The 22,200-nt window shown below is 51.3% G+C and overlaps 1 protein-coding gene across 3 annotated transcripts in view; it reads left to right on the top strand.

Annotated features, from left to right (window-relative positions):
• SMOX (spermine oxidase) overlaps positions 1-20,049 on the top strand; it is a 47,591-nt gene extending 27,542 nt beyond the window's left edge. For 2 of the 3 annotated variants that reach the window (XM_044429050.1, XM_044429051.1), the window contains exons 2-7: positions 3,011-3,245; positions 10,066-10,292; positions 12,835-13,008; positions 16,097-16,799; positions 18,458-18,618; positions 19,509-20,049. In XM_044429050.1, coding sequence (XP_044284985.1) covers positions 3,038-3,245; positions 10,066-10,292; positions 12,835-13,008; positions 16,097-16,799; positions 18,458-18,618; positions 19,509-19,646 — 1,611 coding nt within the window. In that variant the 5' untranslated portion in view covers positions 3,011-3,037 and the 3' untranslated portion in view covers positions 19,647-20,049. Of the gene's footprint in view, positions 1-2,894; positions 3,246-10,065; positions 10,293-12,834; positions 13,009-16,096; positions 16,800-18,457; positions 18,619-19,508 lie in introns of those variants that run through there. The other variant, XM_044429048.1, reaches the window with a different exon arrangement.
• Positions 20,050-22,200: the final 2,151 nt, after the last annotated feature.

A 22,200-nucleotide genomic window follows, 5' to 3' on the forward strand; every position in this document is an offset into this window, starting at 1 on the left:
CCTTTTTATTTACCCAGACTTTTAGTGCTTGAACGATTTTATTATATAATATAGAATTGCTTTTTTGCATATTTTTATATGTTGAAATTATATTATCTAATGTGCTGTTATGCTTTTGGTTTTGTATACCGTCTTGAGATCTGTCTTGGATATAGATGGGGTAAAAAATGTTTTAAACACACACACACACCCCTGTGCTGCTTGCTTTAAACTCCAAAAGAGAAGGCCGCGTGGCTTATCGCCTGTATCTGCCCTGAAGGGTCTGCTGCAACTCATGAGGAAGAATGTTCCTTAGTCTTTGTCAGAGTGAGTCCTGTTTCCTCCTTTGAACTAATACCAGCCTCAAGCCGTTTCTCTTGCAAAACACTCTTTATTGCTTTCAAATGCAAACCATCCTGATGAGTCTCTGAGCATACACAGAGTGGTTTGTTGAGCCCAATGTAGTGATCACATCCCGAAACTCTCCTTACGAGCAAATTTGTGCCCCATCTTTGGGAGGGCCCCTCTAAACGCAGGTGCCCTTAGTCTCCACTTGTGCTCATCTGATTGGGCTTCTCGCCTTGCTGGCCCCTTGCCACGAGATCCATCTCTAGGGGGAGGGATTGACCCACATCCACATGGGGAGCTGAGTTCCTCATGCCCTGCAGCCCCTCCCCCTGGCCATCCACCCAGGCCGCTCCCAGGAGCAGCCCGGCCCTTGGGACAGTCATCTCCTCCTCCTCTGGTGGCATCCCAGGGCCTTGGGCCAAGACAGGTGCTCTAATCTTGCAGAGATGTTCCTCCTCCTCCTCCTCCTCCTCCTCCTCCTCCTCCTCCTCCTCATAGGCTTCTCTGACGCAGCCGGCGTCCTGTGGGAATGCTTGCCCAGGCCTGCCATTCTCCTTGCTCCCAAGAATTGATAGTTAGAGATGGGGGATCTTTGCAAGAAAATATGCTGGCTGGAAGAAGCAGCCTTGCTCCTGTCTGCTTTTGCCTTTAGTCAGTGCAAATGAGGCGACATCTTTGGGAAGTGGTATTTAGATGCTTAAGGGTGGAATCCTTTGCGTGTTTAGGCAGAAGCATCTCACAGGAATCAGAGGATGGCTTCCGTCTGGGGAAGGGAGTAACGTCATCCTCTGGTGTGGCTTTGAGACTCCTAAAAACAGTTGTTTTCACTCTTTGTTCCTCGTTCTTAACTGACTCATCCCAATTCTCTGCTGCATACAAGAAAATGAAAAAGTCACTTTCATGGTGTTATAGACTCAGCCAGACACAGTCCTGAAATCCTGCTTTGGAGATGGTGTCGCAAACGATGGAGGCCCAGCAGCTTAGCTACCTCGTGGGCAATCTCGTTTGTGGTTGTTTTAGGACCGGCCAGCCTCCCCTTTGATGTCCAGTCCTACTGTCAATAAGAAACAACTGGAGACCGTCTGAATGAACTTGCTCAGAGGCCGCACTGGCCAGGTGCATGAAGCCTTGAATGTTACCTGACCCGTGCGTGCAGAAGTGTGTTAACACAGCGCACTTGCAGTGTGTCTGAGATGCAAATCGGACTGCAAACAGAAAGCAGGGGACCATGCTTAGAAAACATGCTTTACTGCTGTAACCTGCCCAGGAGAGCTGTATGGCTAACAGGGCTGGTGAGAAATTTAATAAATTGATAAAACAGTAATGATGACCCAGGGATGCGGTGGCGCAGTGGGTTAAACTGCTGAGCCGCTGGGCTGGTTGATCGAAAGGTCGACAGTTTGAATCCGCAGACAGGGTGAGCGCCCGTGCTCTGTCCCAGCTCCTGCCAACCCTGCAGTTCGAAAGCATGCAAATGCAAGTGGATGAAAAGGTACCACTTCGGTGGGCAGGTAACAGCGTTCCGTGCACCTCGGTGTTTAGTTATGCCGGCCACATGACCATGGAGACTGTCTGCGGACTAACGCTGGCTCTTTCGGCCAGGAAATGGAGATGAGCACTGCCCCTGAGAGTCAGGCATGGCTGGACTTTAATGTCATGGGGAAACTTTTACCTTTTAATTGTAACCCACGTGCCCCCCAGCTGCCTTTGGGCCAGGGCGGACATGTACATGCAATGCTCAAGGCAAGGCAATGTATCAGCAGAGCAGAAAAGAAGATGCTGATTTGCATGGAATTTGCAGGTGCAGTTTTATTCATTTTGATGGCAATTTTTGAAGTGTAATCAAAACGGGGAGAAATGCAGAGCATCTCAGCCTAGTGGGGGAGATGGTGATCAGGGAGACCTTCTTGCACCCATCATGTCCACCATGGGCTTATCCTGCCCACATTAGCATGTAACTCCCTTAAACTCTGCCTAGCAGAAGCCAAGACTTCCAAAGGCTGGGGTGCCAGGCTGACATGCTTTCTGGGGGTGGGGTATGTTCTTGCATGTTCCCTACCCCATTCACAGCTCTTCCTCTGGGCCTCCTCCAGCATCTGCCTCCGTGTACCCAACGTGTATTGCCATTCATATGGAGCTGCTCTGCTTGTAAAGCCAGGCCTAGCTAGCAGATCCTGGTCTTTAAGCCCCAGAGCGTATTCTTTGTGGTTGCCAAAGAAGCAAAGGCCCGGCTTGCATCATTCCATTGCTCAGCATGTTTTTGCCGCGTGGTGTCTGGATTTTTTTCCTTGACCACAAAATTGCCAACTCAGTAGAGCCTATAAGTCTATAAAAAGAAGTGCAGAGTTAAAAATTCTGTGCATCTTCTGAAAATGACATCTCTGATGACCGGGTGGAGGCCTTTGCCGCTGCCAATTCTTTTCTCCCCCAGGTTCAGCAACATTTATATTCCAGGCTGGTCCTACTTACCCTCTCAATGTGTTCCACTTACACTGCTTGACTCCTGTGTTAGACCTGCCAGTCCTTGAGCTTCTGAAATTTCTCCAGAATTTGGCTGTGCTGCAGCAAGAGATTGGGAAGGGTCTTAAAGGAAAGTGGGGAAAGAGCAGAGAGAGAGAGAGCAAGGAGAAGGGGAGACTCGCCGGCCGAATGCTGTGACCCCAACTGTGCTTTTCCTCTGCAGGTTCCTTAGAAAGAGAGTTTGGACGGCATGCAAAGTAGTGAAATATCTGCAGAGAGCACTGATGATCCTCTTAGTAGTGGCCTCCCGGAAAAACGACAGCCGCGAATAGTAGTTATCGGTGCCGGGCTTGCAGGCCTCTCGGCGACAAAAACTCTTCTGGAAGGTGGTTTCACGGATGTGACTGTCCTCGAAGCATCTGACCGGATTGGAGGCAGAGTACAAAGCGTGAAACTCGGTAAGGAGACCGTTTCGGTGGGTTGCTTCAGCTCGGCCTTGCTTTGCACGAGGCGGTAAGAAGCTGCCCGGTGCGGTTTAGCCCCACCACCAGCCGTGCACTTGGGTGTTCAGCCATGCTGGCCGCGTGACCACAGAGACTGTCTGTGGACAAGCACTGGCTCCCTCGGCTGGGAAACGGAGATGAGCGATCGAGCGATGCTCGATTCCCTGGCAGCCCATGCGGAAGCTGCAAGTTGCAACAGTTCTCTTGCTGCTTGGCTCTGGAGCGTCTAAAGTTGACTCCCTCTGAACCTCAAGTTTCCATCGTTCCTTACCTTTGGTGGCCCGTACCATGGCTTGGTGGCCAAAACGCTACCATCCAAGCCCAAGAGAGGTATTAGTACTCTAATTTTTTAACAAGTTTGGGAAAACTAACTCTTAGGAGAAAAACAGACTGGTTTAATTTCTTTAGCGGCTTTTCAGCCGGCTCTGCCACCCTTCCAAATATCCCACGAAGGGTCTTTGTTTTCCACAATCCTTTGTTTTTCACCCCTGGTGCTCTTGCTTCAGTGAATCTAAAACTGCCGTTGGCCGTGCTGCTCAGCAAAAATAACAGCTCCTCTGCATTTGTGTCCCTATAAATAGTTCAGATTCCAGAGCGGGAGCTCAGTGAAAACAAAAAAGTCTTGTGACCTCTTAAACTGGTAGCAGATTTATGGTGGCAGTCGCGTCCTGGACGGCAGCTTCCTTCATCGGATGCGCCAAGTGATCCTCTCCATCGGTCGATGCGTCTCTAAACGCGGGTAGCAGGCATGTGTGAGCTCTCGCAGGTGTGTGTGTGTGTGTGTGTACAAAGCAAAGCCCCAAAAGTCATAAACCTGGTGAGCCCTGCCTAGAAGCATCACAAACTGTACCTCTTTCCCTTCATGGCCACCCTGGCTGGGGATGCTGGGGACTGTAGTTCACCATGCTTGGAATGCAGCAGAGGAGAGGGCTGTTTTATGCTTTCATCCTTTCTGTCCATGTAACGCACTCTCCTTGGGGCTCCCCCTGAAGACGGTCTGGTACTTCAGGTGGTATAGAATAGAGCCACGAGGCGACTTACTAGGGCTGGTAGACAAGATCACATAAAGCCAGGCCTAAATTAACTTCACTGGTTAGTGACTGAAGTCTGGGGTCAATTTAAGGGGTTAACCGTGATATGCTTTGCACAAATGTTGTAGGACCTGGATAGCTGGAGGATCTTCTCCTTCCATAGACACCAGAGACCTTTCAGATCTTCTGCCAAGGTCTGTCTCTGGAAGCCCTGTTTGAAGGAGGCTGGAAGAGCGGCTGCCGAGGGAAGGGCCTTCTGTGTGGTAGCGCCCCGGCTGTGGAACCTGCTTCTAAGAGCGGTGCGCCTGGCGCTGGTGCTTTACTCGTTTGAGCACCGGGCCAAAACCTTTTCATTCACCCAGTATTTTAATAGTTGAATGGGTTTGTACGTTGTATTTTATAGATTTCAGACTGTGTTTACTCAGGCGCCAGTATGGTTTTTGTCCTTTTATAAGCTGTCAAGGGATTGAGTTTGGATATAAGATGGGGTAAAAGCGTTTTAAATGAATAAATAATAAAGATATATCAGCCAATGCATCATCGAGTGGGAGGGTGTGACTTGGTGTCCTGCAACAGCAGGGGTTGGACTCGATGGCCTTCATGGCCCCTTCCAGCTCTACTATTCTGTGATTCTATGATCGTACTTTATCCCACATGAAATCTGCTAATTTTTCTGGCGCTGTGCTTGCCTCCCCCCACCCCCTTTCCCTTTGCAGCAGCGGACGAAGACAGCTGCCTCTTTGGAAGGAGTCAGAGCTGTCTCGGTGAATTTTCTAATCCTTTAGAAATCCTTCAAAATGTGCCCCGTAAATTGGTTACGTGCAAGCAGATGCTGTGGCAGTTCCACAAGTCTTTCAGGCGGAGGTGCAGAACCGCTTTCAGGCCAAGGCCGACTCTCTCGGGGGCCACATTCCAGCGGTGGACTGAGCCAAAGGCCAAAGAGGCAAGGCCCGAATCATGGGCATGTTGCGGCTTAGTCTTCCATCAGGGACTAAGCCCCAGGAGAGGCGGTCTGGCCAGTGGAGGGCAGGTTTGGCCCCCGGGCCTGAATTCACTCCCCTGCTTTAAGCTCTTGGGCTCTTTTGTTATTTATCTGTTGTCTTGAGAGCTGAAAGAAAGCTCCAAGCTCCAATGTGAGCTGAGGGTCAACTGCTAGGGAGCAAAAACACGGGGGGGGGGGGGAGCAAGTCCCCCTCACCACCAGAGGCAACCCGGGAGGGACGGAGCATGCCGTCTGTGGCAGCGTAGGAAGGGAACATGAGATCCTGGAAGAGGGAACGGGCTGCTGGCAATTGCAAGTGCTTTGCACAGCCGTGTTTTTGTCGCAAGCCCGATACGTAGCGCTGATGTGCTGGGCCCATTTCTTTTGGCAACCCAGAGCTGGCTTAGAGCAGATCCTTTGTTCTGATCCACCAGGGCAGGTCTGATGCTTGCTTATTTATTTATTAGATGTACCCTACCCTGCGCTGCAGCTCCTGCACTCAAATTTGTGGGTTGAACCGCTTGCCCCGTTCCTACCATCTTGATTTCCTTTTGAGACATGTTTGTTTGTTTATTCCATTTTTATACTACCTAATATCTGAGGTTCTCTGGGCAGCTAGCATAAGTTTTGCATAGAACTTCGCTATCTGTCAAAAGGCACACCGTCCTGAACTTCTCTGCTTCCACCTTCTGAGCCCCAGTTTTCGGACTTCATGGTTCCTACAATATATTTTGGAGGCATCTCTGTTTTCTTCTGTCGTTTCTCTCCTTGAATGAAAAAGGAAGAATAACTCCAGGCTGTTTGCAAACCCCACTCATGCAAACAAGACCCCTACTGCCTGACGATGGGCACAGAACGTTGCTGATTTTGGAAATGCAGAGTGTGGATTGTGTGGGTAGACAGTGCAGCTGGATCGGTGGGCATGGATTCTCAGAGGCCCAGGCGCAAGGGGAATGGATTTCTGCTTCCGTAAAGGCAGGTCTCGGATTTCTGTCACTTCATACCCTCTCTCAGTGGCTGTGATCCCCTTAAAATTAGAAGGGTCTTGTCAGAAAATGGAACAAGTGGCAGCTTGGGGGTCTGTGCATCAAAGAACCTTGCCGTGCTGTGCAGTTGTGCATAAATGCTGGTATGTTTGTACTCTTGCACTGGGAGCTTCCTCTGGGGTTCCCATCTATATATAAATGGCATAGTGCACAATGCATTGATTCCCATCGAAGTGAGCGGAAATCAAACTCCACCTTGAAATGGTTTGGTCGAAGTTAGTTTGTTTAGGGGCCAGTTGCTTTATGAATACCTGGATGGAGAGAAGGAGGAAGATGTCCTAGATCAAATCAAGCCAGAGCTTAACCCTGCCAGCAAAAAGGACAAAACTGAAGCTGTTGTACTTTGGGCACATCCTGAGAAGGCCGAACTCCCTGGAGGAGACAGTCATGCAAGGGGAAGTCGAAGGCAGAAGAAATGGAGGAAGACCAAATATGAGATGGTTCGATTCCATAAAGAAGCCCCAGCCTTCAGTTTGCAAGAGCTGAACCGGGCTGTCAAGGGCAAAACATGTTGGATGGAGCCCATTCAGAGGGTGGCTCTAAGTCAGAAATCTTTTCTTTGGCCACATACTTAGTCGGTGTTGTGCGTTTGCGCTCTGGCAAGATTCCCAGGTGCGCATGAGAAGTTCATCATTTTGGTGGGACAGATAGCAGAGGGTCTGAGGATGATGGGGAGCTGGCTGAACCAGACAGGGCTCAGAGCTTAAACTCTGAAAACTTGGAATTGTTGCAACGGACAGTCTGAGCCAGTCTCTCTGTACCAGACTGAGCCTGCTCTGGATGTAAGCAGCTCAAGGGCACCCATGGGGCCCAGTTCCCCTGCCTTTGGGAAGGAAGGACCAAAACATCCGGAGAAAGGAGATTTGGGGATTTGGGAATGGGTAGTCTCTCAGATGGAGAGTTCCCGCCTCCTGAGGAATTGGACCAAAGGACCCGCCGCTACAGCTGCAATTTGTTTGTTCGTTTAAAACTTTTGTATACCGTCCCATCACAGACGCCTCGGGACAGTTCACAATAACAACAATAAAATAAGATAAATATAAAAGTAAGTAGCACAGCGTCCAATGTTAAATGTAAAACCACAGGTTAAGATAAATTAGCCATTAAAATAGCGGGAAAATAGAAAGGTTTTTACCTGGTGCTGAACGGAAAGAAGCGTTGGCACCAGGCCAACCTGGCGGACCTCTCTGGGGAGCGTGTTGCACAGTTGGGGAGCCACCACAGAGAAGGCCATCCAGTTTGGGGCTCGGAGTGCAGAACGCAGGCGTGCCCGGTTCCTAAGTGCCCCTCCCTCCAGAGACAGATCTGAAAGGCTCATCAGCAAAGCTTTGGGTGAAGGGGAGCAGAGAGAGTTCAACTTCTCACTTTGTGCATGCTCAGAGACTTGCATTTGCTTGGAGACTTCTGTGCAGAATACAGAAGAAGTGCCGGGGAGGGAATGCCGAGCTCACGACGGCCGAGGGCACTCTTTTCGTCTCCCTTTTCGTCCTTTTTCGCTGAGCCCTGACATCACGCTCTAGAACAGTTGATAAACACGCAGCAGTAAATTAAAACTTGGACATCTGACAGGCTTTCGTTAGGGAAGCGGACAAGAACGGATGCCCAACAAGTCCAGCATCCGGCTTTTCAATGGAGAAACACAGACGCGGCTAAACTCTTGGCACTGGCCTTGGGATGGGAAATGGGCCATAGACCGCCGATACGCTGTGTTAAAAATACTCCCCTTCCCTGCGTGTGCTGCCAGACAGGAGGGAAATGCTCAATATTCCAAGCCCTTAGGGGGCCATCATGTCTCTCAACACACCTGTGGAACATTTCCTGGTTGTGGTCTTAGAGGGAGAGAGGGAGAGCACATGGGATCCAACCCTGGCATGCCCATCCCGATTTCTTGTGCCGACTCTGCACATTTCCTCCTTGGGAAAGGGCCTGGGGGTCTGCGCTGTGGGTCCTGCATTCCTGCGGGAACACAAGCCCCGGGGTCGTCTGTGCAAAATTCAGACTTCTTGCAGATCCCAGGGGTGTGAATTGACCCAGGGCACCAAGGTGTGTTTGCGTGCAGGCCTCTTTGGAAAACAGCAGTGGCTGCTTGTTTATTTATAGCTTTTCTGTGCCGCCCTATTCCAAAAGCCTCAGGATGATAATACAAGGCAAAACACAGCATCGTAAATCCTCGGATAAAACCCAAGTAAAACAACCATTAAGATTTAAACTGTTGGGAAAATAGATAGGTTTTGCCCTGGCACCAAAAGGAATAGAGTGCTCTGTAACGGGTGCTACCGCAGAGAAGGCCCTTCCTGGGTAGCCAATCCTTTGATCTTCAAGGAGGGCTCCTGAAGAAGGACCTCGCACCCAGGTCTTAGGGTTGGTATTGAACCAAAGGTCCACCTGGTCTGGCATTCTGGGCTTCCTGGCCACAACTCAGGAAACCCACAGGCAGGACATGAATGCCATCGGGACTGAAGTGCATAGAGATGTTGATGGCGATATAGCTGTCAGGACCGGTAGCCACTGATCGCCTTCTCCTCCGTGAATTTGTGGAATTCCTCTTTCAAAGCCATCCAGATCAGCCATTCCTGCCTCTTGAGGCAATAAATTGTACCTGCAAATGAATGGAGAATATTGATGGTATGCTCACAGTGAGGAAATGGACAGGGGAAGAGGTGGAAACGGGCTTGTCGGTTTAAATTAACACATGAGAACCAAGAGAAGAAACAAGGCAACTTTTGTATAATCAGTTTGATTCTGTTTATTGATTCTTGGAGGAAGAATTCCTTGCCTCCCAAAACACAGAGGGTTTTTTTAATGTCCTCAACCCAGGGAGTATTGGATTTGTTTTTAAAATTGTAAGCAGTTTCCCTGCTGTCTTCCCCTTGCCTTTTGATATATTGCAAGGGAAATTAGTACTTCTTCCCAGCCTGGGGAGCAAAATCCATATGAAAACAGGTAACGGCAGCCTGCAGGTCAGATTCACGTAACACTGTTTGTGTGAGCATGACTGTCAGTGGGTGCCCACATGGAGGCGAGGCGGTTCTCCCTTTGTGCTTCTGAGCAGGCCTTTCACTCCTGATTGAATGTGTGCATTTAAGGCTTGTGATTAACTTCACACTTGGACGCTGGATTCATCTGCTTTGAGGCTTATTGTTGGAGGAAGATTGGTTAATTGACTTTCCGAGGGTCCAGGCAGTCTTGGCTTTTTTTAGCTTTGCTTGTCTCTTTTCTGCAGCAACTGCTGCTGTAGATAGAAGAGAACAGGGGCCGTTGGGATTTCTTCTTGGAGCTTCAGCAGTGACCCTAAATGATTTCAGAGGGACTGATGCTGTTGTGGAAGGCCAGGCGCTTGTCTTGCTTGCAAAGCAAGGGTCCAACTTGGCTGGGTGACCCTGTATATCAGGGCTCGCAACTGAGCCTGGTTTTTGCCTGGGGGCAAGAGGGAAAGCTGCATTCAAAGTGTGGTTTTCTTCCCACTGGACAACTGGTCCCAGCCTAGCTATTCCTGCAAACTGCCTTTGAAGCACCCCTGAGTTTAAACAGCAGCTGAAAGGAGGAAAATGTGGTAGGAGGAGGACAGAGATAGAATTTTTTAGCATGCAAGTGTTCTGCAAACATCTGTTACTTGTCCCATCCTGGCTGTGCTTTTTCCCCTTTAAAGGCCACTCCTGTCTTTTCCTTCTAGGATTCTAACTTGGAACTGTCTCTCCCCCTACCCCGCTTTGCAGAAAACGCGACTTTTGAACTGGGAGCTACGTGGATCCACGGTTCCAATGGAAACCCAGTCTATCATCTAGCAAAAGATAATGGCCTACTTGAAGCTACGACAGACGACGAGAGAAGCGTGGGCCGTATCAGCCTCTACTCCAAGAATGGGGTGGCTTATCACCTCACAAACAAAGGTCAAAGGATCCCGAAAGATGTGGTTGAAGAATTCAGTGATTTATACAACGAGGTTTGTACTCAGCAGCGTTTGAGGCTTGTCTGGGTAGACACACCTGGCGTACGATACGCAGGCAACAGAGGTCGGCCAGCTGGGTCTCCCAGCTGTTTGAGACTACATGTCGCAGAACCTCTGAGCATTGGCCATGCGGGCCTGGGGGTGACCGCCGCAATAATCGAAAGCATCTGGGGGGACACCAGGTTGCATAAAGGCCAGAGAGACACTGCCATGTCTTCCAAATATATTTTAAACTAGCAGGCACTGAGCCTTCGGCACTGTCTTTATCTCAGGGTCACATCATCAGCTCAGAAAGGTTTGCTTTTCTCCAGCAGCCAGCAAAGGCCTCTAGAAGGCCAGAACCTTTCCCATCCCTGTTCTCTCTTTTCAAATGGAGGCGTCAAGGACTAAACCTGGGCCATTGGCCTGCAAAACGCCGTGTTTTTTCCAGGCTGCAGCCCCTTCTTGGTCAGGGCACTTGGCAAGGCTGCTTTGGGGAACTTCGCGGAATGCTCAGGGCTTCCTAATGATCTCTCAGGATTATTGGTGACACGCACCATCACCAGGCTAAGACAGGCCAACTTCTGGCTTTCTTTTTCATGTCTGGTGATGTGCAGCATGGTTGCGCGCTTACTCGGAAGTCTGCTCCTCCAGGTTCTAAGTCACTTACTCCCCCGTAAGTCTGCATCTTAGCCTCTTAAGGGGTTTCGAGCTTGGAGTTCCTCCATCTGCCTGCCTGTGATGGGATTCGGTATAGGAAGTGCTTCGGATCTGCTAGATCGTCTTAGAACCTTCCTCATGTGACTTAAAATGTTGGGAGTAAAGCCACACAGCTGATTTAGGAACCTGCTCCTCTCTGCTTTGGACTTTTCAGCTGTTGGCTTGGACACATTTTTTCTTTTGCCGGCTGGGCACAAAGAGGACACAAAAGGCACAGGGGAAAGTGCGGAGGCTAATTTAGCCTTGGCCACTCATTAGCGTCGCTCGAATGCAACCTTGCCGGTCTGGCAAGCATGTGATCTGCTGAAGGCTGGCGAGCTGCTTACGGGAGCCGAGAACCAGGCAAGGCTTCTGGCAGCTTTGAGGTGCTTTTGGCTCGCGGTGGTTAGAGCTCTTCGAATCACAGGGTGCTGGCCGGACTCGCTTCTGCATTTTGCACAGGCCTGCGGTGCGGCAAGAGCGCAGCTAGCTGCAGGATGCTGGGAATTGTGGTCCAGCGCATCTGGAGCGCCCCAGGTTGGGGAGAAGGCTGTTTTAGTGGGGAGCATCAATGGCAGGCACCTGTCCCTTTGGCATGACTCTGTGGTGGCAGAATCAAGGTCACGCCGCCCCGCCTTGCGGAAGGGCCACCCACCCAAACGTGTTGCCGAAGCAGAATATGGCATTCTGGTTCCAGGGGCTGATCGGTTGGTTGGGTAGCACAGCCTATCGATTTAGCTTGCGGCACAGTCTCTGTGGCACATCAAGATGTTCAAGGAAGCTCAGTAGGGGTGCCAAGGATGTATTAGCAGAAGTGGCTTTAGCATTACAAGACCTGTGGGAAAGTTCCTCATGTTTCCAGTGAAGCCCAGGAACATCATTCCTGCATGGAGGAGCAGAAGCAAACAGAACTGAATCTGGGTTGTCTCACTTCAGATTGCCAGTGAGGGTTCACGTGGGTGAATCTGCAATCTCCCTGCATACAGAAAACTAGCATTTCAGGAAGAGGTTTTCTCAGTCAGCTTCTCCCTGATGTGCTAGATTTCCGCATGCAGGGAAACGTGGCTTTGAGAGTGGGGGTGGGGTGATCATGGGCCAGTCACTATCTCAACTGCCTGATGTCCTCCAGATCCTTTGGACTTTGGCTCGGGTGACCAAGTCAGGAATTTTGGGTGAACAACAGGAATTTTGGGGGCTGTAGTCCCAACCATCTGGACAGTGCCAGATGGAGAAAGGCTTGGAGCAGAGATGACAGTAATCTTACTTTTTATGGGTAGCACCTTTGAACATTCAGAGTGCTTTGTTATGTTGTTCCCGCAACAACCCCGTAAGGTAGGCCAGTGTTGTCACTTCTGTACAGGAGAAGGAAAGCTGAGACTTCCTTAATTGCAGATCAGCCTCCTAGTCACAATACTTCACTGGCTCTCGGCAGGTATTTCCCTGCCAGGTCAATCTGTAACTTTTCCCCAAGGGGCAGTTACCGGCCTCTGCTGTGCTGAGCTCAGAGCAATCCTTGCCCCGAGGCTGCAAAACCGGAGACATTCTCTTTGCAAAGTACACCTGCCTTGCCATTTCGCAGCCACAAAGCCACTCTAGAAGCCCTCGAGTGAGTTTGAAAGCTTAGCTTCTGCTCACATTAAGGAAGTCGCCCATCACCAGGCAGCCGTCTCTCCTGATGCCTTGTCATGGGGTCAGGAACTGGGCAAGGCGACCTCCTCCTCTTGACCCCCCCCCCCCGGTCCCATCCATCCTCCCAGTGTGGAGGGACGTGGAAGTGGGAAGCAGAACAATCGTGGTCCTCTGCTAATCGTGGGTCTCTGCTCTGGGTTGTCACCTCCTCTTGGTGCACCTCTCCCAGGTCTATAACCTGACTCAGGAGTTCTTCCAGCGGGGTAAACCAGTCAATGCCGAGAGCAAGAATAGCGTGGGAGTCTTCACGCGAGATGTCGTGCGCAAGCGCATCAAAGCTGATCCGGATGACTCGGAGGCGGTCAGGAGACTGAAGCTCGCCATGATTCAGCAGTACCTTAAGGTGAGGCTTGGGGTGTGAGCGGGGGTGCCGTAGCCCCCCAGGGTGTGGGCAGATCTCTCCCTCTGCCGGGAGATCCCTGGTGGACTTGCATTAGATCAGCTTCCTGGCTCCCAGCAGCGATGGTAGGATGGCTCAGAACGATTTCTTGGGCCCAGAATCCTTTGCTGCTAGTCCCTTTTTATTGTGAGCGTCAGTAGGAGCGGTGCGGAAGGGATTCAGCGAAATGCAAGGCCGATTTCGCAAGCCTGACACCTGCCCTTCTTTGCCATGGCGCTGCCTTTCCCAATCTGGTGCCCTCCAGCTGGGTTGGATTACAACCTCCATCATCCTGTAGCCAGGGAAAGGCTGCTGGGGCACCCAGGCTGGAAAGAGCAAACCGGCACAGAATCTCTGTATTGACACCTTCCAGGTGTGTGTTATTTCAGGCCTCGCCTGTCGTCGTATCTAGGGGAGTCAGGTCCCCGCCTGTCGTGAGGTCGTAACTCACGTCTCCAATTAACTCACACAGCAGCCGGCCATAAAACTAAAGACTCTTATTGCTGCTTCCTACACGATTTACGATGCAACAGGTAAGCTCTAATGGGGAACTCCCAGCAACGCAGTTGCCCCCTCCTTTCTGAAGTCTCTGAGAAGCCCACGTGGGATTAGCTTTTCCCGTCACGTCTTTCTGCTTGCGGGCGGGACAAACCTCTGTCCTGTCTTCTCAATTGTTCCGGACACCGTAAACTCCTCCTAAATTGAGCGTCTGCCAAATTCACTGTTACCTCTTCTTGATCTCCTGAACTCTGCCCAGCAGCTTCAGAGTCAGGAGGCGGGGGTGGGGGGGCAGCTTGTTCAAACACCTCAGAGTCAGGATGAGGAGAAGCCACCCGTTCAGAAGCCTCATCGCTAGGCTGTGGGGGGGGGGGGGCTATTTGCTCAGCGGTCTCAGAGTCAGGCGGCAGAGGGGCTGTTTGGTTACTGGGCCCCAAGTATCAGCCCCCTTGTTCCAGTGTCTGATTCTCATTGTGAATGTTTGACTCTTTCTCGCGAGTCGACGTCTCTGTCGAGCCGTCAGGCACGACACCACCCTGAAACCATGTGCTTACTGAGTAGAGTCGTCCCATGCCCTTGCTCCCGTAAGGAACCCGTGGCGCTTTACGCAATCCTCCAGCTTGCCACATGATCCTCACAACAACCCAGTGAGGTAGGCTGGGCTGAGCATCAGTGACTGGCCCAAGGTCACCCAGTGAACTTCATGACTGAGCGGAGATTAGACCCTGGATCGTGGCCCAAAACGCTGACCACCGGGAAACGGCGGCTCTCCGTTGGCCGGTGCGGCAACTTCCAAGTTCTCCCAGGAAGCATCCTCTCTGCTTGCAGCCGCTGCATTGCCGACTCCTGCCTGCACAAGAGGTGCAGTTACCGCAGCGTTCCTCGCGCTTCGAGCGTCAAGAGACATGCTGGGGTCCCTGTCGCCAAGTTGCCTCATGCGCAGAAAAAGTGCGCCCATGCACGTCCTCCTCTTTGCATGCAAGGGAAGGGAGTGACCCCGGTCGCCTTTCTCTCGGTACCCAGCAACGTTCTGTGGCTCGAAGCGGTTTGATCTTGGTGCACCTCTCTCCCATGCTCGGATCCAGGCAGGGAAACATGCAGGAAGGAATGGAAAGCCACAGTGAAAGGGGAGATGTGCATGTGGGAGGTTTTCCTCCTCTGTGCTCCCCTGTTCCTGGGAAATCTGGTACCCGCTGCTCCCCCTGCCCCACAACTGAGATGCGAACAAGGCAGAGTGCAGGTCGGACGCAACGGCCCTCCTTTTGTAACTTTTCAGGCCTTAGTCTCACCCTAACAGTGCAAGAAATTACCCTGGCCAGATCCAGGTGGAAGCTGGTCTAATCTTTCATTTGTCTGTGGTTTGCTAGTTATTTCTGGGAACCTGAGCATGGATCCTCTTGTCTTTTTTCCTGGGTTTGGGGGTCCATTTGCCGTCTCTGCCCCCGCATGCAGGTTCGATTTATGTTTATCTAGCCATAATCCCTTTTAACGGACTTGTAAGCTCTTGGCCACTGCTGTGTTATAATCATTTGTTTGTTTCCTACATACCTGTCTGTGCTCCTAAATAGCCAAGCTGTCTGGGCAGTTTGCAGCATGATAAAATACCAGACCTGTAACGTTCAAAATCATAACAAGAAAAATCACTGGTACAACTACCAGAACTTGATTTAAAAAAAAAAAAACACTAAAAAGCCCCATCATGTGCTATAAACGGGTGGCCAAACCGAGGTGCACGAGCCGCATACGGCTCTTTGAATTTATTTTGTGGCATATCACTTGCTGTGCTCAAACACCTGACTTTTTTAAATAATAATAATTATTACATTTTTATACTGCCCATAGCCAAAGCTCTCTAGGCAGTTGACAGCAATAATCATAGAATCATACACTCAAGTCACCCATCCCACTTCTGCCCAGGCCTGACCCTGCTTAGCTTCCAAGATTAGGCAGGATCAGGCACTTCAGGCTACATGGAAGCTACATTTACCATATGAGGCTCTTTGGCTGAGCGAGTGCCCCCCCCCCCCCCCCGTGTTTGAGAGTAGAGGAAAATCCCAGCCTGGGCCCAGGAAGATGGCACTGTTGGCAGCAGATGGACTTCTCAGTGGAGAGCTTGCCACTGTTGTTCACGGAGGGGGCCCCCACCAAGGAGGCCACCCGCCTTCTCCTCCTCCAGGCCTCTGTCAGAGGAGGACTTCAGATGGGTTCGCCCCAGGAGAGACATGGGGTGTCATCCCAAGCTAAATAAGGCTTTGTAGGGCTGAAGGACCATCTGGAATTGAGTTGGACCAGGATCAGGATTCTCTGCCCAGCTCTTTCCTGCAAAAGGTGCAAAATGGACACGGGTCTGGAATGCAGAGTTCCTTGTTTCTCCGAAGCAACAGGCTAGAAAGAGCAGAAAAGAATCTCATGCAGGCTTAAGAAGAGAGAGCGCTTAATGTCTCTCCCAGTCAAATTGCGCCAAAAGTAGACTCACGCCTGGCGTTTCTCCTTCTTCGGCCTCACCAGCTGGGGGACAAATCGCTCAGGCTGTTTTCTGCCCGCTCTTCCCCAGGTGGAAAGTTGTGAGAGCAGTTCCCACAGCATGGATGAGGTCTCACTCAGTGAATTTGGAGAGTGGACGGAAATCCCCGGGGCCCATCACATCATCCCGTGTGGCTTCGTGAAGATCATAGAGCTCCTGTCCTGCTCCATCCCGGAGTCGGTCGTTCAGCTGAACAAGCCAGTCAAGTGCATCCACTGGAACCAGCCCATCAGCACGGAGATCGAGCGCGTGGCGGACCACAACAGTGACCGCAAGGGAGGAGAAGACGTGGGCTCCCACGTCCTCGTGGAGTGCGAGGACTGCGAGTTCATTTTGGCCGACCACGTCATCGTGACGGTGTCCTTGGGAGTCCTGAAGAAGCATCACGAGAACCTGTTCCATCCCCAGCTGCCAGAGGAGAAGGTCCTGGCCATTCAGAAGCTGGGCATCAGCACCACGGACAAGATCTTCCTGGTGTTCGAGGAGCCCTTCTGGAGCCCCGAGTGCAACAGCATCCAGTTTGTCTGGGAAGATGAGGCAGAGGCAGAGAGCCTCACCTATCCGGAGGAGCTGTGGTACAAGAAGATCTGCAGCTTCGACGTCCTCTACCCGCCGGAGCGCTACGGCCACGTCCTGAGTGGCTGGATCTGTGGGGAAGAGGCCCTGATCATGGAGAAGTGTGATGACGAGACTGTGGCGGAGACCTGCACGGAGATGCTGCGGAAGTTCACAGGTCTGCGCCCCCTTGCCTTCCCAGGGAGCTCGAGGGGTGGGGCGGAATGGGTTGCGACTGAGTCGCGCACCTCTGTGGTTTAGCCCTGCCCTGAAATAACTGGGTGGATCTGGGCCCCTGGCTCTGCCTCTGCCCTTATCGGCAGTTTGTGCCCCTGCAGAGATGTGTCCCAGCAGTGATGCCCTGGAGATGTGGGGAGCCGCAGCTGAGACCCTCGAGGTGCAAGGTGTTCCGATACTCAGCCCCAGCCCCGTCCCATTTGGGGCTGTTCTAAGTTTTGTTCGAAGGACTTCTGCAAGTAGGTTTTACTGAAGCTCCTCGGGCTGGTTGCAGAGTGAAAACCATAAAATTGTTGTTAGTCGCAAAGTTGTGCCTGACACTCTGCGACCCCATGGACAACATTCCTCCAGGCTCTCCTGTCCTCCACCATCCCTCCGAGTCCACCCACGCTCACCCCCACTGCCCCAGTGACTCCCCTGGCCACTTCATCCTCTGCCGTCCCCTTCTTCTTTTGCCATCAATCGTTCCCAGCATCAGGAACCAGTAAACCATAAAATACAGGGCCATAAAATACAACGCAGTGGCTTAAAGCTACGTACAGTAGAAAAAGAAACGAGAAACCAAATGTAAGTCCAGCAACAGTGCAGGCTTCCTGGAGGAGGAGGAGGAGGAGGAGGAGGAGGAGGAGGAGGAGGGCCTTCTCTGTGGTGGCACCCCGACTGTGGAACACGCTCCCCAGAGAAGTTCACCTGGCACTAGCACTTTTTTCCTTTCAGCGCCAGGTGAAACCCTTTTATTCTCCCACTATTTTAATTGTTAATTGTCTTAATTTGGGGTTTTTATATGTATTATTGGATGCTGTGCTACTTCTATTTTTTAATCTTATTTTAGTGCTTTTGTTGTAAACCATCCCAAGATGTCAGTGATGGGATGGTATATAAAAGTTTTAAATAAATAAATAAGTAAATAAACTTCAAATACAGTAACAGACATAAATAATGGGATGAAAAGGCCTGGGAAAATTAAAAAAGAGCACAGTGTAGCTGTCACTGGGTAAATCCATCTGGGAAACTCATTCTGTAACTGAGAGAAGCTTTGAAACGACTGCAAGAGGATCAGCGCCTCTGAGTCAGACTTCCAAGACGGAATCACACAGGCCTCGAATGTTGACTCAGACGTGACCTTCAGAGCAGAAGCCCAGGTTCACTCTGGCCTGGTGTCACGGAAAATACTGTTTGTATGGAGACCGTTAGACAATTCGTTGTAAGTCTCTCTCTAGGTCATGCCCTCTTTGCACGCATTTGATGTCTATTTTCACAAGGTCAGCGTAAAGTTCCTAGTCAATATGAAGGCGTGTGTGGGCTTTTCTGCTGCCGAGGAAGCTTTGGTTTGCTGTGATCGTTTTAGTAGGATTAGCCAAACGGTGGTCGCAGTTTCTCACTGAGGCCTCCATCAAAATATGGAAACTTCACGAACACAATTCTGGCTGATACCCTTTCTTTGAAGGCTCCCTTTGGATAGCTGGGTTTCTGGTTCCCAGAGATGCACCCTTTCTTCGTATTTGTTTCCCAATGGTTTTTTTAAAATTATCGTTACTTTTATAAAATGCCTCTCCAAAGAGTCGACAATAAAAGCAGTTTCTTTCTCTCTTGGTGTAGGGAATCCAGACATTCCAAAACCTCGGCGGATCCTCCGATCCTCGTGGGGCAGTAATCCGTATTTCCGTGGCTCCTATTCCTACACTCAAGTTGGGTCGAGTGGAGCGGATGTGGAGACCCTTGCGAAGCCCCTGCCTTATTCGGAGAGCTCCAAGACGGTTGTGAGTATTCCCCGGAGTTGAGCTTTTGCCAGGAGGTGAGAATAGGGAAGCGGATGGCAGCTTGAGAAATGTGGGCTGAATCTTCCGATCTCTAACCGTGCAAACACATCATTGCAAAACATGTCGCCGTGGAATGGAGTCCAGCAAAAACGGCCAGTGCACGCTGGGTCTGGTTGGCCGCCAAAACCGTCATCCATTCCCTGGACACGGTCTGGGGTGTGGGGTTTGTTGACATAAGGAAGGGATGCAGACTCCTCCTTGTTCCGAGTGCAGCGATGCATTTTGGAGCAGCTCCCGGGACTGTGTCCCAGTTGGGGTGGAGCAGGCCCCAAAATCCCAGCCAGTGTTAGCACCGCTTTGTTCCCAGCAGCAAGTAAGCCTTTTAAATCGAGGGTTGGGGGAGTGGGAGAGCCAGGAGACCACCACACGCCTGGGAACCGGGGCCAAGGCATGGCCCTTGGAGAACCCTGGGGACCAGTTTGCTGCCCCAGGACAGGTTTGCTGGGCCTGAGGCTTAACAACCAAGGTTCAGTTTGGATGCCAGGAAGCACTTCTTGACAGTCAGGACCCCCAGGGTGTAGAATGGGCTTCCTGGGGAGGTGGTCGGAGCCCCATCAGTGAGGGTGTTCAAGGATAGGCTGGACGTCCACATGGTGGGCATGTCGTGAGCAGAGCCGGCTGGAGCCGGGGATCAGACTAGATGACCCAGGAGACCCTTCTGACTTGCTCGGTTTCTGTGTTTCTAACCCTGGCCTAGGGCTGTTGGCTTTGCAGACTTCCTTGGCTTACCTGCAGTTCTGTCTCAATGTGCATGTCTCTTACCCTGCTCTCTCTGCAAATGTGTTTTTCACACGCCCCTCTCTCTCCCCTCCCCTCCCCCACATCTCCAGCCTATGCAGGTGATGTTTTCAGGTGAGGCCACCCACCGGAAGTACTATTCCACAACCCATGGTGCTTTGCTTTCTGGCCAGAGAGAGGCGGCTCACCTGATCGAAATGTACCAAGACGTCTTGCAGGGCAGGAACTGAGAGGGCTGTCCGAAGAACCACTGACTCGTGATTCCTTTTACACTTGTGTGTTTAAACAAGTCTGCCTTCCTTCCTTGCTTCCTTCCTTGCTTCCTTCCTTCCTTCCTTCCTTCCTTCCTTCCTTCCTTCCTTCCTTCCTTCTTTAAAATGAGTAATCAAAACATTTTTATCTTTTATATCAAAGTCTTAACCATTTTAACTCTTAGTTGGTCAACTGTGGTTTCTTTTTCATGTACTGTATTGTTGGCAGGAAAGGAGGACCTTTCCCTCCTTGGGTGGAGGTTCTGTTGCTTTTGTGTACTTTGATTTCTGACTGCATCTTGGGGGCTGCTTTTCTTTCTTTCCACCCCCTCCCCCGTATTGTAAGTGCCTTCTATATTTCAATAAATGTTGTAATAACCACTTTGCTCTCGTGATGTTCGCATTCATGTCCATGGGGCTTGCGGCAGAGACCGTCCCGTGGGATGGTGCCGATTTTCCGATGCTGTGTTCCCTGGTGGCCACTGAGGATCGCTCGCCTTGTCCTCGTAGAGCACTTGATAGCTGGCAAAAATCTCGCCTGCCTTCAGGTCGCTGCGCTAGTCACTTGCGGGCCCCCAAAGTAGAACGGTCAGTCCTGGAGGAGATCAGCCTTGACTGCTCTTGAGAAGGCCAGATCCTGAAGATGGAACTCAAATACTTTGGCCACCTAATGAGAAGGAAGGACTCCCTGGAGAAGAGCCTGATGCTGGGAACGATTGATGGCAAAAGAAGGAGGGGACGGCAGAGGATGAGGTGGCTGGATGGAGTCATTGAAGCGGTTGGTGTGAGCTTGGGGGGACTCTGGGGGACGGTGGAGGACAGGAAGGCCTGGAGGAGTGTTGTCCATGGGGTCACGATGGGTCGGACACGACTTCACGACTAACAACAACAAAAGTAGAACGGAAGAAACGCTCATGAAGAACATCCCCTGTTCTCTGGGAAGCAAGTGATGCCTGAGCGCCTTGTCTGTCAGTCATCTTAGAAGTTCCCAGAATTGGTGTCCACCATGTTCAGGGTATTAATTCGTCCCACTTATAAGTCTCACTTGCATTCATAGTGAGCGTCCCCAAAAGATCTTCTCTAGCTTGGGCCGTAATCTGCGGGTCTACCGCTCCCTGTCCACTGCTCGGAGCACGTCAGGGGTGGCTTTCCAGGTCCAAGGACCCTGGGAAACCTAGGGAGCAAGCCAAGTCCTTTGCACGGTCCCCTGGAGCTTGGAAAAGGCATGTCCTGGGGCTCCTCGTAGCTGGGGCGACCCTGCGAGAATTGCGCGGAAACATACCGGGGGTTAGGAGCTTGGAGTTAATGCAGATACGGATAACCAGTTGCAAGAGGACACCCAGGTAGTAGCATTCTTAGGAAAGGCTTTCGAAAGGAAATCCTTACAGCAAGAAGTAAACCATGAGGTTGGGGAAAGCAGTTCATTTTAGACGCATTCGGGTAAGAGCCAGTATTTATACAGGGGTTAGTAGTGGAGCGTGCCAGTGGATGTCCGTGTTCCTAGCAACTGCAGGCAGTTTCCAGGGCAAAGCGAGCTGGCATCGCATGATCACACCAGGGACCAGAAAGGCAGCTGTGTGAGTGAGCGGCCCCTGAGCCAGCCTTCGGTGCGGCCCCCGGGGCCAGCGTGGCTCTGCACCCCGGAGGAGGGAGATGGTATTGCCAGCTCCTGATTGTACGCTTCCCTCGTGCTGCCCTCTCCCAGTAGCTGAGCTTGTTTACGTCCACCGTGTCGTTAAGTGCACCATTCCTCACGCTCCGGAAAAAGCTGCCTGCCCTTAGGCTCCGGGTTCATCTTTCTCCCGCTGCACTAAATTTAGCAATTGTTTATAGGCTGGTGTGTAAAATTAGACATGTTTACAGTCTGAGGAGGAGGAGCTGTGTGCCTGAAATACAGATCGACCTCAGGAAGTGCCCACCCAACCTCTCCTATTTGATACCTTCTGTCCAGGAGATGATGATAATCACACTTCGTATTTATATTCCATTTCCTGAAGTGCTTGGAACACTTGGCACAAGCACTGCCACTCTCACAACAACCTGGCAGGGTGGGCCAGTATTCTTACACCCATCTGGGAGATGTGACTTGTGAGAAAACGCCTTGTCAAGAAAGGTGCTTGATGGTGTGGATTTTAGTATTTCTCTGTACCTTTGTGTGCACAACTGGCACAACTGAGGCAGGCACCATGGCTCAGCGACACGGAACCTGGTTTGCATCCAGAAAGTCCCAGGTTCAAATCCTGGCATCTCAGGTTGGGCCAGGAAGCCCCCTGCAGAATAATCTGGAGTGTCAGCTGTCCTGGGCTGGCCTGGGTGGGCCACAGGGCGGGATCTGCCTCGAGCTTCTTCCCCAACCTGCAGCACGAGCAGGGATGCAAGGGGGGAGCCCAGACAGGATGTGCGAGTCTGGGGCAGACGGAGAAGGGGCCCTCTGACACAGTCCTATATACCTGCTGGGAAAAAGCTGCGAGTCATAGGAGCTTCCTCCTCCCAGTTTGCAGAGTTCATTCCCGAAGCAACCTCACCTCTCTGC

Source organism: Varanus komodoensis, unplaced genomic scaffold (assembly GCF_004798865.1).
Source record: "Varanus komodoensis strain SLA01 unplaced genomic scaffold, ASM479886v1 scaffold2, whole genome shotgun sequence".
Classification (NCBI taxonomy): Eukaryota; Metazoa; Chordata; class Lepidosauria; order Squamata; family Varanidae; genus Varanus; species Varanus komodoensis.